This window comes from Rutidosis leptorrhynchoides, chromosome 6 (genome assembly GCF_046630445.1).
Source record: "Rutidosis leptorrhynchoides isolate AG116_Rl617_1_P2 chromosome 6, CSIRO_AGI_Rlap_v1, whole genome shotgun sequence".
NCBI lineage: Eukaryota > Viridiplantae > Streptophyta > Magnoliopsida > Asterales > Asteraceae > Rutidosis > Rutidosis leptorrhynchoides.
The window spans coordinates 6,291,731-6,302,772 of record NC_092338.1 but is presented as its reverse complement, the minus strand read 5'-3'; the positions used below and the strand labels follow the sequence as shown (position 1 = coordinate 6,302,772).

General features: G+C 36.3%; 1 protein-coding gene across 1 annotated transcript; it reads left to right on the top strand.

Annotated features, from left to right (window-relative positions):
• Positions 1–3,574: 3,574 nt before the first annotated feature.
• LOC139852296 (uncharacterized) lies at positions 3,575–6,771 on the top strand. Its single transcript, XM_071841566.1, has 3 exons — positions 3,575–4,177; positions 4,587–6,234; positions 6,416–6,771. The coding sequence occupies exons 1-3, from the start codon at positions 3,575–3,577 to the stop codon at positions 6,769–6,771; spliced, it is 2,607 nt and encodes an 868-aa protein (XP_071697667.1).
• Positions 6,772–11,042: the final 4,271 nt, after the last annotated feature.

The window sequence follows — 11,042 nt, the reverse complement described above, 5'->3', positions numbered from 1 at the left end:
ACTTATATGTATAAGTAGTCCGAATCATGTAATGTCTCCCTGCAAACAATTCAATCTGGAATCAAGTGCTATGCATCTTTACTATACTCTCTTTGATAGAGAAGTAGTTATATCATAAATAATTGTTTAACTTAAAATTCTGAGATGTGAATGGTGTTACACTACATTCATGATATTGACATAGTCAGAAATTTGATGATATAAAAGTACTACTTCGTGCAAATTAATTATTCTTCTAGCAAGAAACACAAACTACGGAGAATTAAAAACACTCCAAACATGTAAAGAGAACACATGAACTTTCTTTCGACTTAAGAGGTTTATGTTGATCCTTTCTAGCAGCCCATGGAAATGACCTGATAATTTTCCTTCTATGCTAACACTTTCAATAATTAGGCCCAACAGTTGAGCCCAAATTCCCTTCATTTTGACCCACATATTCTCAAGTCTTCCATGTTAGCGGACCTATTTGTATTTACAACCTACTTTAGCTTATATTGATAGCCCATTTAGTTAGTCTTATGGGTGAGCCCATATTTTGTCATATTTAAACTCGTTGTTTGTATTTTGATTGATACGCAAAAACACACAGACCACAAATTCGATGGTCTTTATGGTATTAGAGCGTCAATGCTCAAAACCACCACCTTCATGTCATAACTGCTCTAAACTGTAATCTTCATATTACAACCGTAATAAACCGAACATTTTTCTGTAAATTAACACTATAACCGCCGTCTTCGTATTCTAATTACTCATAAACGCTAAATAAACTCATCCTTCTTTTGTGGTCTAACATTAATCATGGCTAACGTCCAATATGATCGCATATACACAATCACGTCTGTTTCGCATCTCATACTAACCAAACTAGGTATGGTAAAAATGAATTATGCTCACTTGAGCAAGCTTTTCGATTTTAGACAATGGCATGTTCATCAGCTAGATGTCAAGAATATGTTTCTTTATGGCATTCTTACCGAGATAGTGTATATGCATCAGCCTCCAGGTTTTCGAGATACCAGTCACCATGATCATGTTTGTCATTTGCAGAAGTCCTAGTATGGCCTTAAACAGGCCCCTCAGGCTTGGTTTCAGCGTTTCGCTAGTTATGCTTGATATTGCTCATTTACACTACGTTTCTTACGTAATATCTACCTCATTCTACTCAGTTTTGACATCCATTGTGCTCTAAAAGTGAAGAAATTTGGGAAAGTCGCGTTCTAAGCAGGGCTGCAGTCTTGAGTATGAAATTGGTGTAAAATTGACCAATATGTTGTGCAAAAGAACAAGAAAAATGCAAAGTGCTGAAATCTGACCAAGAACGACGTTCGAATTCATAGGAACATCGTTCCAAATGACCGAACGTCGTTCCAAACAAGCGAACGACGATCCACCTGCAGAAAAAGACGTTCCAAGTCTGAAGAACGACGTCCCAATGTAAATAAAATGAAGAAAAATGAAACAGAGCTTATAGAGACCGAATTGGGAACGAAGTTCCTAATTAAGGAACTGAGTTCCACTTTCTAGTGCAACAGAACGATGTTCCACATTGTAGAACGGCGTTCCCATCCAACGGGCACCAGGAACGATGTTCGAGATACAGGAACGACGTTCATATGGGTTTTCTGGGCAGAAATTTTAAGTGGAATATAAATAAAAAGAGATGGAGTTTTCTCATTATGTTGTAGTTAGAGGTTAGAGTGTAGTTTTGGAGGCTGAGGTAAATTAGGGTTTTCATTAAGTTTTCATCAATTTTCATCATCTACATCAAGTATTTGGGGCTAGCTCAAGATCTAGGGCTTGTTTCTTCATCATCTTCATATTCTACATCTAGCTCAAAGTTGTAATTTCATAGTTTGGTACAATTTTATCTTTAATATTGTAATATGATGTTTGAATCTTCTTTTACTTGTAGTATTATGTTTGTTCTAGCCATGCTTGGCTAGAATCTTATATGTATACTTGATTATGAAGCTTATAAGCTAAGGATTGTTCTATATTCATGTTTATGATTGTGTTTGAATGAAACTTATGAGTTGTTGATTGAGTTTTGTTGTTAGAATTAGCTAAAGAACCTTTGCTATCTTTGTTTTGGACTTTACTTTGGTTATATGAGTTGTCTAGTTTTTCTTAGGGATTTGATTAGTGAAGCAACTTGTACTTCAACACTTAGGTGATTTAGACAATCAAATTGGGGATTTCAAGGGATTGGGTTCTTGGTTTGGATTGATTTTCAATTGGTCCTTAGTCAAAATAGTGAAGTTTAGTTTTCTTAAGGGATTTTGATTACCAAAGAATTTCAGAGGACTTTAATACAAGTTAATTACTAATGGGACTCTCATGATTCAACAAGATCTTATTGATGTAAGCTTATGGGAATTCGCGAATGTTAATTTGATCATTAGAACTCTAGTACGGATACTAGAACATATAGTTTGAACACAATTTGATCTTAAGTAGATAAAAGAACATTCTGAATGCTTCAAGTGGAATAGTCAAGTGTGCATGCTTTTATTATTGATAGTTATTAATCATTTATAGTTGCTGGCTAATAATTGTGCAAGTGTTTTCTTAAAACATTTCAAAATACAAACCCCCTAACCAAACAAACCTTAGGATAATTATGAGTTTTCATCAATTCAATAAGCAATTACCGCTCTCTTGGGACGAATCTTAAACAGAAAACTTACTAATACAAGGACCGAGTCATTGTTTTTTCGAAGCTTGTCACCTAGTCGAGTCCACGTTTAATTCAAATATAAATCTAAAAGAAAGCATGTTTGTGCAAGCTTATCAAGCTTTTTGGCACCGCTGCCGGGGAGTGGTTAGCTAGTTGGATTTTTGAGTTAAGCTTTTAATTGTTTGATCCTTCCGTTAGGATGTTAAAAGTAAAATAAAGGTTTTATAAATTTAAAAGTTGAAAGACAGATTAAGCACTACTGCACACACTTTTGGCACATCAGAGACCAAACCAATAGGTCTTCTCTAGATCAACTAGAGGCATACAACATCATCATACTCTTGAACTACAAAAATCAACAAGTATATGAAAAAACCTAAAGACAAAAGAGGAAATTCGTCACCCGAAAACTGCTACTGTTTGACCGGCTGTAACTTAAGCTAGAGACCACTTGAGACGAATTCAATGGTTGAAAACCTTGGCCCAGATGTAAGGAACACGCTATACAAAAATGGTGAATATTCAACGGTCGGATCTCCGGGGAACGTCTGATTTGTGAGTTGCAGTCTTCAAAAACGAGAATTGAGGTTTCTCTCTTTTTCTTAATCTCTCCACTCTATTGAATGTGAAATGACTGCACTTTTTCCATTTAAATGATGCCCTAAACATACAAGGCCAAGTCTACCTTGTATTGGGCCTAATTTGTTGGGCTTTGGGACTTTCTCATTAATTGAAAACTAAATAACCCAACAAACTGCGGGTAACTCGCGGGTAATAAAAGTATATAAGTTAGTTAAAACAATTTAAAGAAAGTCAAATAATTTTATTAATTATAATTATAAACCATAGGCAACACTGACTTATTCTTATGGTTTCACGTTTATTTCCAAAATGAACTCAAGACAACCAATAATTTGTAAACCACCGTCTTTCTATCAGCGTATATGTTTACCTTTTTACGTTGGTGTCATATTTGTGATTACCGCCACCATCTCATGTACATCTTCCAATGAGACCGATCTTCAGGCTTTGTTGTCATTCAAGTCAATGATAAGTGATCCATACGGAGGTCTAACCTCATGGAATGAATCGTTTGATTTATGTGATTGGAGTGGTGTTACATGTGGAGAGCGTCATAGGCGAGTGACCACTATAATACTAGAGTCGCAAGGATTACAAGGCTCTTTGTCTCCTCATGTTGGGAACCTCACCTTCCTCCGAGAATTTTCTCTATATAACAACAGCCTTCAAGGATCCATCCCAAATGAAATCACTCATCTATATAGGCTACTTCGCCTTGATATTGGTCATAATGGTTTCAGTGGAGTCATTCCAACTAATTTGTCCGGTTTCTATAACGTAATACAATTGTGGCTTGATCACAATAAGCTAGTTGGAAGCATACCGAAAGAGATTGGTTTCCTCCCCAAACTTGCTTTGGTGGCTGTTGATGCAAATAAGTTAACCGGTGGGGTCCCATCGTTCTTGGGGAATGTAACGTCACTAAAAGTATTCTCCGCGCCTAAAAATCCGTTTGGTGGGAAAGTCCAGACACCTTAGGCAACTTGAAAATCTTAAAAGAAATAGATTTAGGTGCATGTTTTTTAACAGGAACCATCCCTAATTCCATTTATAACCTCTCCCTCCTTGTTTATTACTCCATGCCTTTTAATAATCTTAGAGGTAGTCTTCCTCTAGAGTTTGGTGCAATGCTCCCAAATCTTGAATACATCGACTTAAATGCTAACCAACTACATGGACTTCTTCCACCCTCTATATCAAACTGTTCTAAATTAGGAATTTTTCAATGGGTCGGAATAGTTTTAGTGGGATGTTGTCGATAGATTTTGCTAAACTAGTAAATATAACTAGAATTATGGTAAGTCGTAACAACCTTCATCAGCAAGGAGAAGCTGATGACATGAAGTTCATCGATTCTTTGAAAAACTGCAGCATGTTAATGACTTTGGATGTTTCAACTTGTAGTTTACAAGGAGTACTCCCGAGATCAATTGGTAATCTTTCTGATCAACTAAGCCTTCTTTATTTAGGAGAAAATCAGTTACATGGAAACATACCTTCAAGCGTTGGTAATCTTGTTGGTTTGGTAGGTTTAAATCTAGAAGCTAACCGGTTCTCAGGAATAATCTCAGATACAATTGGTATGCTTCAAAAGGTACAACAAATTATTCTATATGAAAACAATATTTCAGGGCCTATACCAGATGTCATCGCGAACTTATCATTGTTGAATAGGCTTGATTTATATTCCAATAGGTTGGAAGGGCTTATTCCGTCAAATTTAGGGAATTGTCATAGTCTACTAGAGTTACGTCTCTATGACAATAAACTATGTGGCAAAATACCAGTTTCAGTTTTTCAACTTCCATCTTTGTCCAAAACATTAGATCTTTCTCAAAACCAACTGTTTGGTTCAATTCCAATCCAGGTTGGATACCTAGAACTGTTGGACCATATGGATTTGTCTTATAATAATTTATCTGGTAATATTCCAGATGGCATTGGTGGGTGCACCGGCCTCACATTTATATCCTTCAGAGGCAACGTATTGCAAGGCTCAATACCACCTTCCTTGACTTCCCTCAAGGGATTGGTGGTGCTCGATATTTCACAGAATAATTTATCAGGCCAAATAACGCAATTCTCACAACAATTATCATTAAAGTTTATAAACCTATCGTTCAATGATTTTGAGGGTGAAGTACCAATCAGAGGAGTTTTTGCCAACACACGTGAATTCTCAGTTGTAGGAAATACTAGGCTTTGTGGTGGCTTGACTGGACTTGGATTACACAAATGTAAGAAGAAGCGAAGACATGAGAAAAAGTTGATACTAATAGTCATATTGTGTTCATCCACAATTTTAGTCATATTATGTGTTGTGTACGTTTGGTGCAAAACGAGAAGCAATGGCCAACCGTCTCAATCATCAATGAATGAACGGTTCTTACAAGTTTCCTACAATCAACTTCTTAATGCCACCAATGGCTTCTCTGAATCGAATTTGATTGGTAAAGGTGGATTTAGCTCTGTTTATAAAGGAATCCTTAACATAGTTGGTAACGAAATATTTGTTGCAGTCAAAGTTCTAAGTCTTCAAAATCGAAGAGCTTTACGCAGCTTCACGAGGGAGTGTGATGCATGGCGCAACATTAGACATCGGAATCTGTTGAAGATAATAACTTCATGTTCAAGTGTTGACTTTCAAGACAATGATTTCAAGGCTTTGGTATATGAATTCATGCCCAATGGGAGTTTAAATGATTGGTTACACTCCAGTGCCCATACATCTAGACTAAGCCTTATTCAAAGACTGAATATTCTGATGGATATTGCATATGCGCTTGATTATCTTCACAATCGCTGCCAAACAACCATAGTTCATGGTGACATAAAGCCTAGCAACATTCTACTTGATGAGGATATGGTGGCTCATGTCGGAGACTTTGGTTTAGCTCGAATTCTTGGAGCAGATTCAAACCAAAACAGCTCAACCGGGATCAAAGGAACAATTGGCTATGCACCTCCGGGTAATCTCTTAAACATAAAAATATGGATAGATATCATTTTTCTCTAAAGTAAATAGTAACACTTTAAAAAAAAAACCTATTTGAACTCAAAACTATTCTATGACTAATTTAAAATGATTATATAAGGTGACAATACTACAAAATACAGTTTATAAAGTAACCTGATTATTGTAAGTTGCAGAGTACGGTCTTGGGAGTGAGATGACAAGTAACGGGGACGTCTACAGTTATGGAATATTGTTACTGCATGTAATGACTGGAAAAAAACCGACAGACGACGTATTTAATGATGGCTCAAGCCTTCACGAATTTGCCTACATGGCCTTGCAAGACGGCCATGAAATTGTCGATATTATTGATAATGATGTAATTGAGTTGCAAAGCAATGAAGCAAACACACAAAAATTGGAAGAATGTTTAGCTTCAATAATTAAGATTGGAGTATCATGCTCTGTGCATTCACCATCCCAACGGATTAATATGGAATATGTAGTGAATGAGTTGAGACACATTAAAGATTCACTACAAAATATTTGATCAGGTAAACACCTTCTTTACTTTTAAGCTTTAATTTCCGTAATTATTATTGGGATAATGGTATTAATCGAGTTTGTATTTTTGATTAACGTATGTATCCATTTTAGAGTTCTGTTCTATTTATGAAACATTCAAAAATGTATTTTGTACTAGTGTTTGTTGTCAATACTTAAAATAGCTAAATATCACGTACTTGTCCAAAATCAAGAACCAAGCACATGGTTATTTTTTTGAGAAGAATTTTATATGATGATTTTGTGTTGTTAATTACCGCCAAATAACAAGGATAAAACTATCATAAAGTCGATTACCTTTCATACTTTTTTTTAACGGCGGTGAGGAGTCACTGACGGGAGCTCGAACGCGAGGAAACCCCCATGACGAATCCATACGGGCATTGCGTGTGGTAAAACTCCCTCCGGGTGAAGTTTGAACGCAAGACGTCCGCAATCTCCGAGGCACATGGAATGGCCGGATAACAACAAGGGAAATTTTGCAGCGAGTGGAAGTCGAATCCCTACCCTTTCATATGGGAAGTCAAGTCACTACCACTACGCCAACTCCATGTTGTTTCGACCCACTATTTTATGTTGGATCCAAATGAAAAATTAAAATATTTCGTAGAACATTTATCAAATTTTGCTTGGGCCTTTTCTTTTCACCAATTTGTCGGTTTGGTAATTTATTTTTGAAGAAATATTTGTCTTGATTATAAGTAAAAGTTTTTACACAATCTATTTAAGAGAAGCAATTAGTTGCATTTGTAAATTTCTAGTGCTATGCATGTAGATAGAGAAAGAGCAAATTGAATGCTCTGACTTTTTCAATCTAAACTTAACCCAATTATTCTTAAACTTAAAAGAGGGTACTAAATTCATGTGTACATGAATGGCGATCAACAACTCCGTGTGAGAGTAGTAATTGGCATTTGACCGTGGCCGAGAGCAACCTTTATTAAATTATTTCTTTAAAAAGTCAAATATAAGAGACATTTTCCTGACTTCACACTTCTTTTTATAAGAGAAAACGCCCACACACCCTTTCTATTCACGACAAAACTCGAACTCATAAATGCAAGATTGATGAGTTATTTTGATAGCGTTAGGCAAGAAGCCCTTTGGTACTGTTCACAATTCTTTACTTAGTATGTTATCAATGTTGTTGCTGAACATTGTCCGTGACTCAATCACCTAGAGTAGCCGGTTATGGGTCCGATCAACACATAAAGTTTAAGATTTGTTTAAGAAAACTGCATCTTTTTATCTGCTACGCTTTTAAGGAAATTGAAATACGCAGCTAGCAGCTGGTTGATAATTTGTGTGCCCATTTTATATGTTACACATTCCAATCTAATAATGAGATCAAATAGGTAGGTAGTAGTCTAAGGTATACATATATATATTTCTAAAGACAAAAGACAAGTTTCATGAGATTAGTTGCTATCGATCTATTACAGTAATATGTTAATCATCAAGATCTTACTTTTTAAAAATCTTTTCAAAGGTAAAAAGTTTTATTTAAGCTGATCAAAGCATAAAGCTGTCAAATACAACCCTATCTAACAGCAAATTCACTGTCCATATAAGCAACTGAAGAAAACAGAACTTGTTCTGTAGTAGTTTTGTACTATTTTACAACTAACGAAACAAATCAATTCTAAACAGCAAGACAGAAAATACACAACAATCTTAATAGCTTTGGATAAGCAATCCCATTTCATTAATTGCCACACGCAAACTATAAAAATACAATCAAACTAACCAACTTGCAGGAGCATGTTGACCCATTTTAACCCCGATATCTCAGCAGCCTTCCTTTAAAACATCAGTGGATGATAAAAGGCAACACTTTGCTATCTTGAAAATGTTGTCCCCCGAGTACCTTTCAATTATGGATCCACCAACGACATTTGCTTTGGTTTTTCGAATGCAAAATCATAATATAAAAGGCAACGCTGACTTATTGTTATGGTTTCACATTTATTTCCAAAAATGAACTCAACACAATCAATAATTTGTAAACCATCGTCTTTCTATCGGTGTACATGTTTTCCATATTACGCCGTTGTTATATTTGTGATTACCACCACCATCTCATGTAATTCTTCCAATGAGACCGATCTTCAGGCTTTGTTGTCATTCAAGTCAATGATAATGTTGAACTTAACTAAACACACACACAAAATAACAAGGCTAAATGCTGAAATTGAAATGGAAACACACAGAGATTTTGCACGTAATGTTTGTGCTTTTTCTGATATTAAACCAAAGAAAACATGATGCCTTATATAGGCTTACAGAGAATAAAAATAACTGAAGATAGCCTAATCTACTGCCACTACTTTCTCCACTACTCAGTGACAAAATCAAATGCATAAAAATAGGAACAACCTACCACTAACTTATTCAAACATAACTAAAATAAAAGATAGGGTTGACTAAGTCATACTAACTTAGTCTTTGGTGTTGTAATGTGACTTTAACACTCCCCTTCAACACCAACTTTCTCCATTCCAAGTTGACGACAAAAATAATCAAATTTGTTGCCAACCAAGCTCTTTGTGAAAACATCCGCAACCTGCTCATCTGTTGGAACATACTTCAACTCAATTTCTTCATTCAACACTTTCTCTCGTATGAAATGATAGTGTACTTCAATGTGCTTTGTTCTAGCATGAAAAACCGGATTCTCAGCTAATTTGATTGCTGACAGATTATCACAATACAATGGAACCCCATATTCAACTTCTTGATGTAACTCAGATAGCAACTGTACGATCCATTTGACTTCTTGAGCTGCCATAGCTGCTGCTCGATATTCAGCTTCGGTGGATGATAATGAGACTGTAGGTTGCCGTTTACTGCACCACGAAATGGCTCCTGTTCCAAGCATAAACACGTAACCAGTTGTTGATCGTCTCGTATCATGATCACCAGCATAATCTGCATCACAGTATCCAACCAAGCTACATTCTTCACCTTTCTTAAACAAGATGCCATAACCAAGAGTACCCTTTACATATCTCAACACCCGACGAGCAGCTTCCAAATGAGGCTTCTTAGGACTTTGCATATATCGACTCATTACACTAGTAGCAAATGAAATATCGGGTCGGGTTAGTGTAAGATATATCAGACTGCCTACCAATTTTCGATACATAGTAGCATCTTCAAGATTCTTCCCTTTATCAGCACACATCTTGAAATTAAACTCTAAAGGTGTTTTCATTGGCTTGCATTCCATCATGCCAAACTTCTTCAAGAGATCAGTTGAGTACTTAGTTTGATGAAGTATAATTCCATCACTACTGTACTCCAGTTCCAAGCCAAGAAAGTGTCTAAGACGGCCAAGATCTTTCATTTGAAACCTTATACTTAGATTCTTCTTAATTCGAACAATTTCTTCTTCACAATCGCCTGTGATAATTAAGTCATCTACGTACACCAGAATCACAGCCATCTTTCCTTCCAACACTTTGACAAATAAACTGGAATCGGCACTTGTTAATATATAACCATTATGAGTTAAGAATTCAGAGATTTTACCATACCACGCTCTCGGTGCTTGTTTAAGCCCGTAGAGTGCCTTTCGAAGCTTACACACATACTCTGGATGACGTTTATCTTGAAAACCCATAGGTTGATTCATGTAAATTTCGCGATCCAACTCGCCATGCAAAAAGGCATTTTTCACGTCCATTTGCCACAATTTCCAATCTTTGTTTGCTGCCAATGCTAGTAGCACACGTACTGTTGTGAGTCTAGCTACAGGGCTGAACGTTTCATCATAGTCCATCCCATATTGCTGTGAAAACCCTCTTGCTACCAATCGTGCCTTGTAACGTTCGATTGAACCATTTGCTTGACGTTTTATCTTGTACACCCATTTACATGAGATGGGTTTAACATCATTCGGCTTTGGTACTAGTTCCCAAGTCTGACTTCTCACCAATGCATCTATTTCTTCCTTCATGGCTGCATCCCATTCGACAATTTGAGATGCATCTTCGAATGATTCTGGTTCAACCTCCTCATCAGTTACAATCGCTGCATTAGCATATTTTGGATTTGGTTTTCGAATTCTTGATGATCTTCTCACTGACTGTGATCCTTCTCCCTCTTCATTTCTTTGATGCACACCAGTTTGCCAAGGACTGTCACTTTCACTTTGTTGATTATCAGAATCATCCTCTACAACTTGCTTATCTTTTGCAACAAGTTGTATTTCTGACTCTTCTTTTTGTTCCTGATCAGGTACTTCTCCATGTGGTG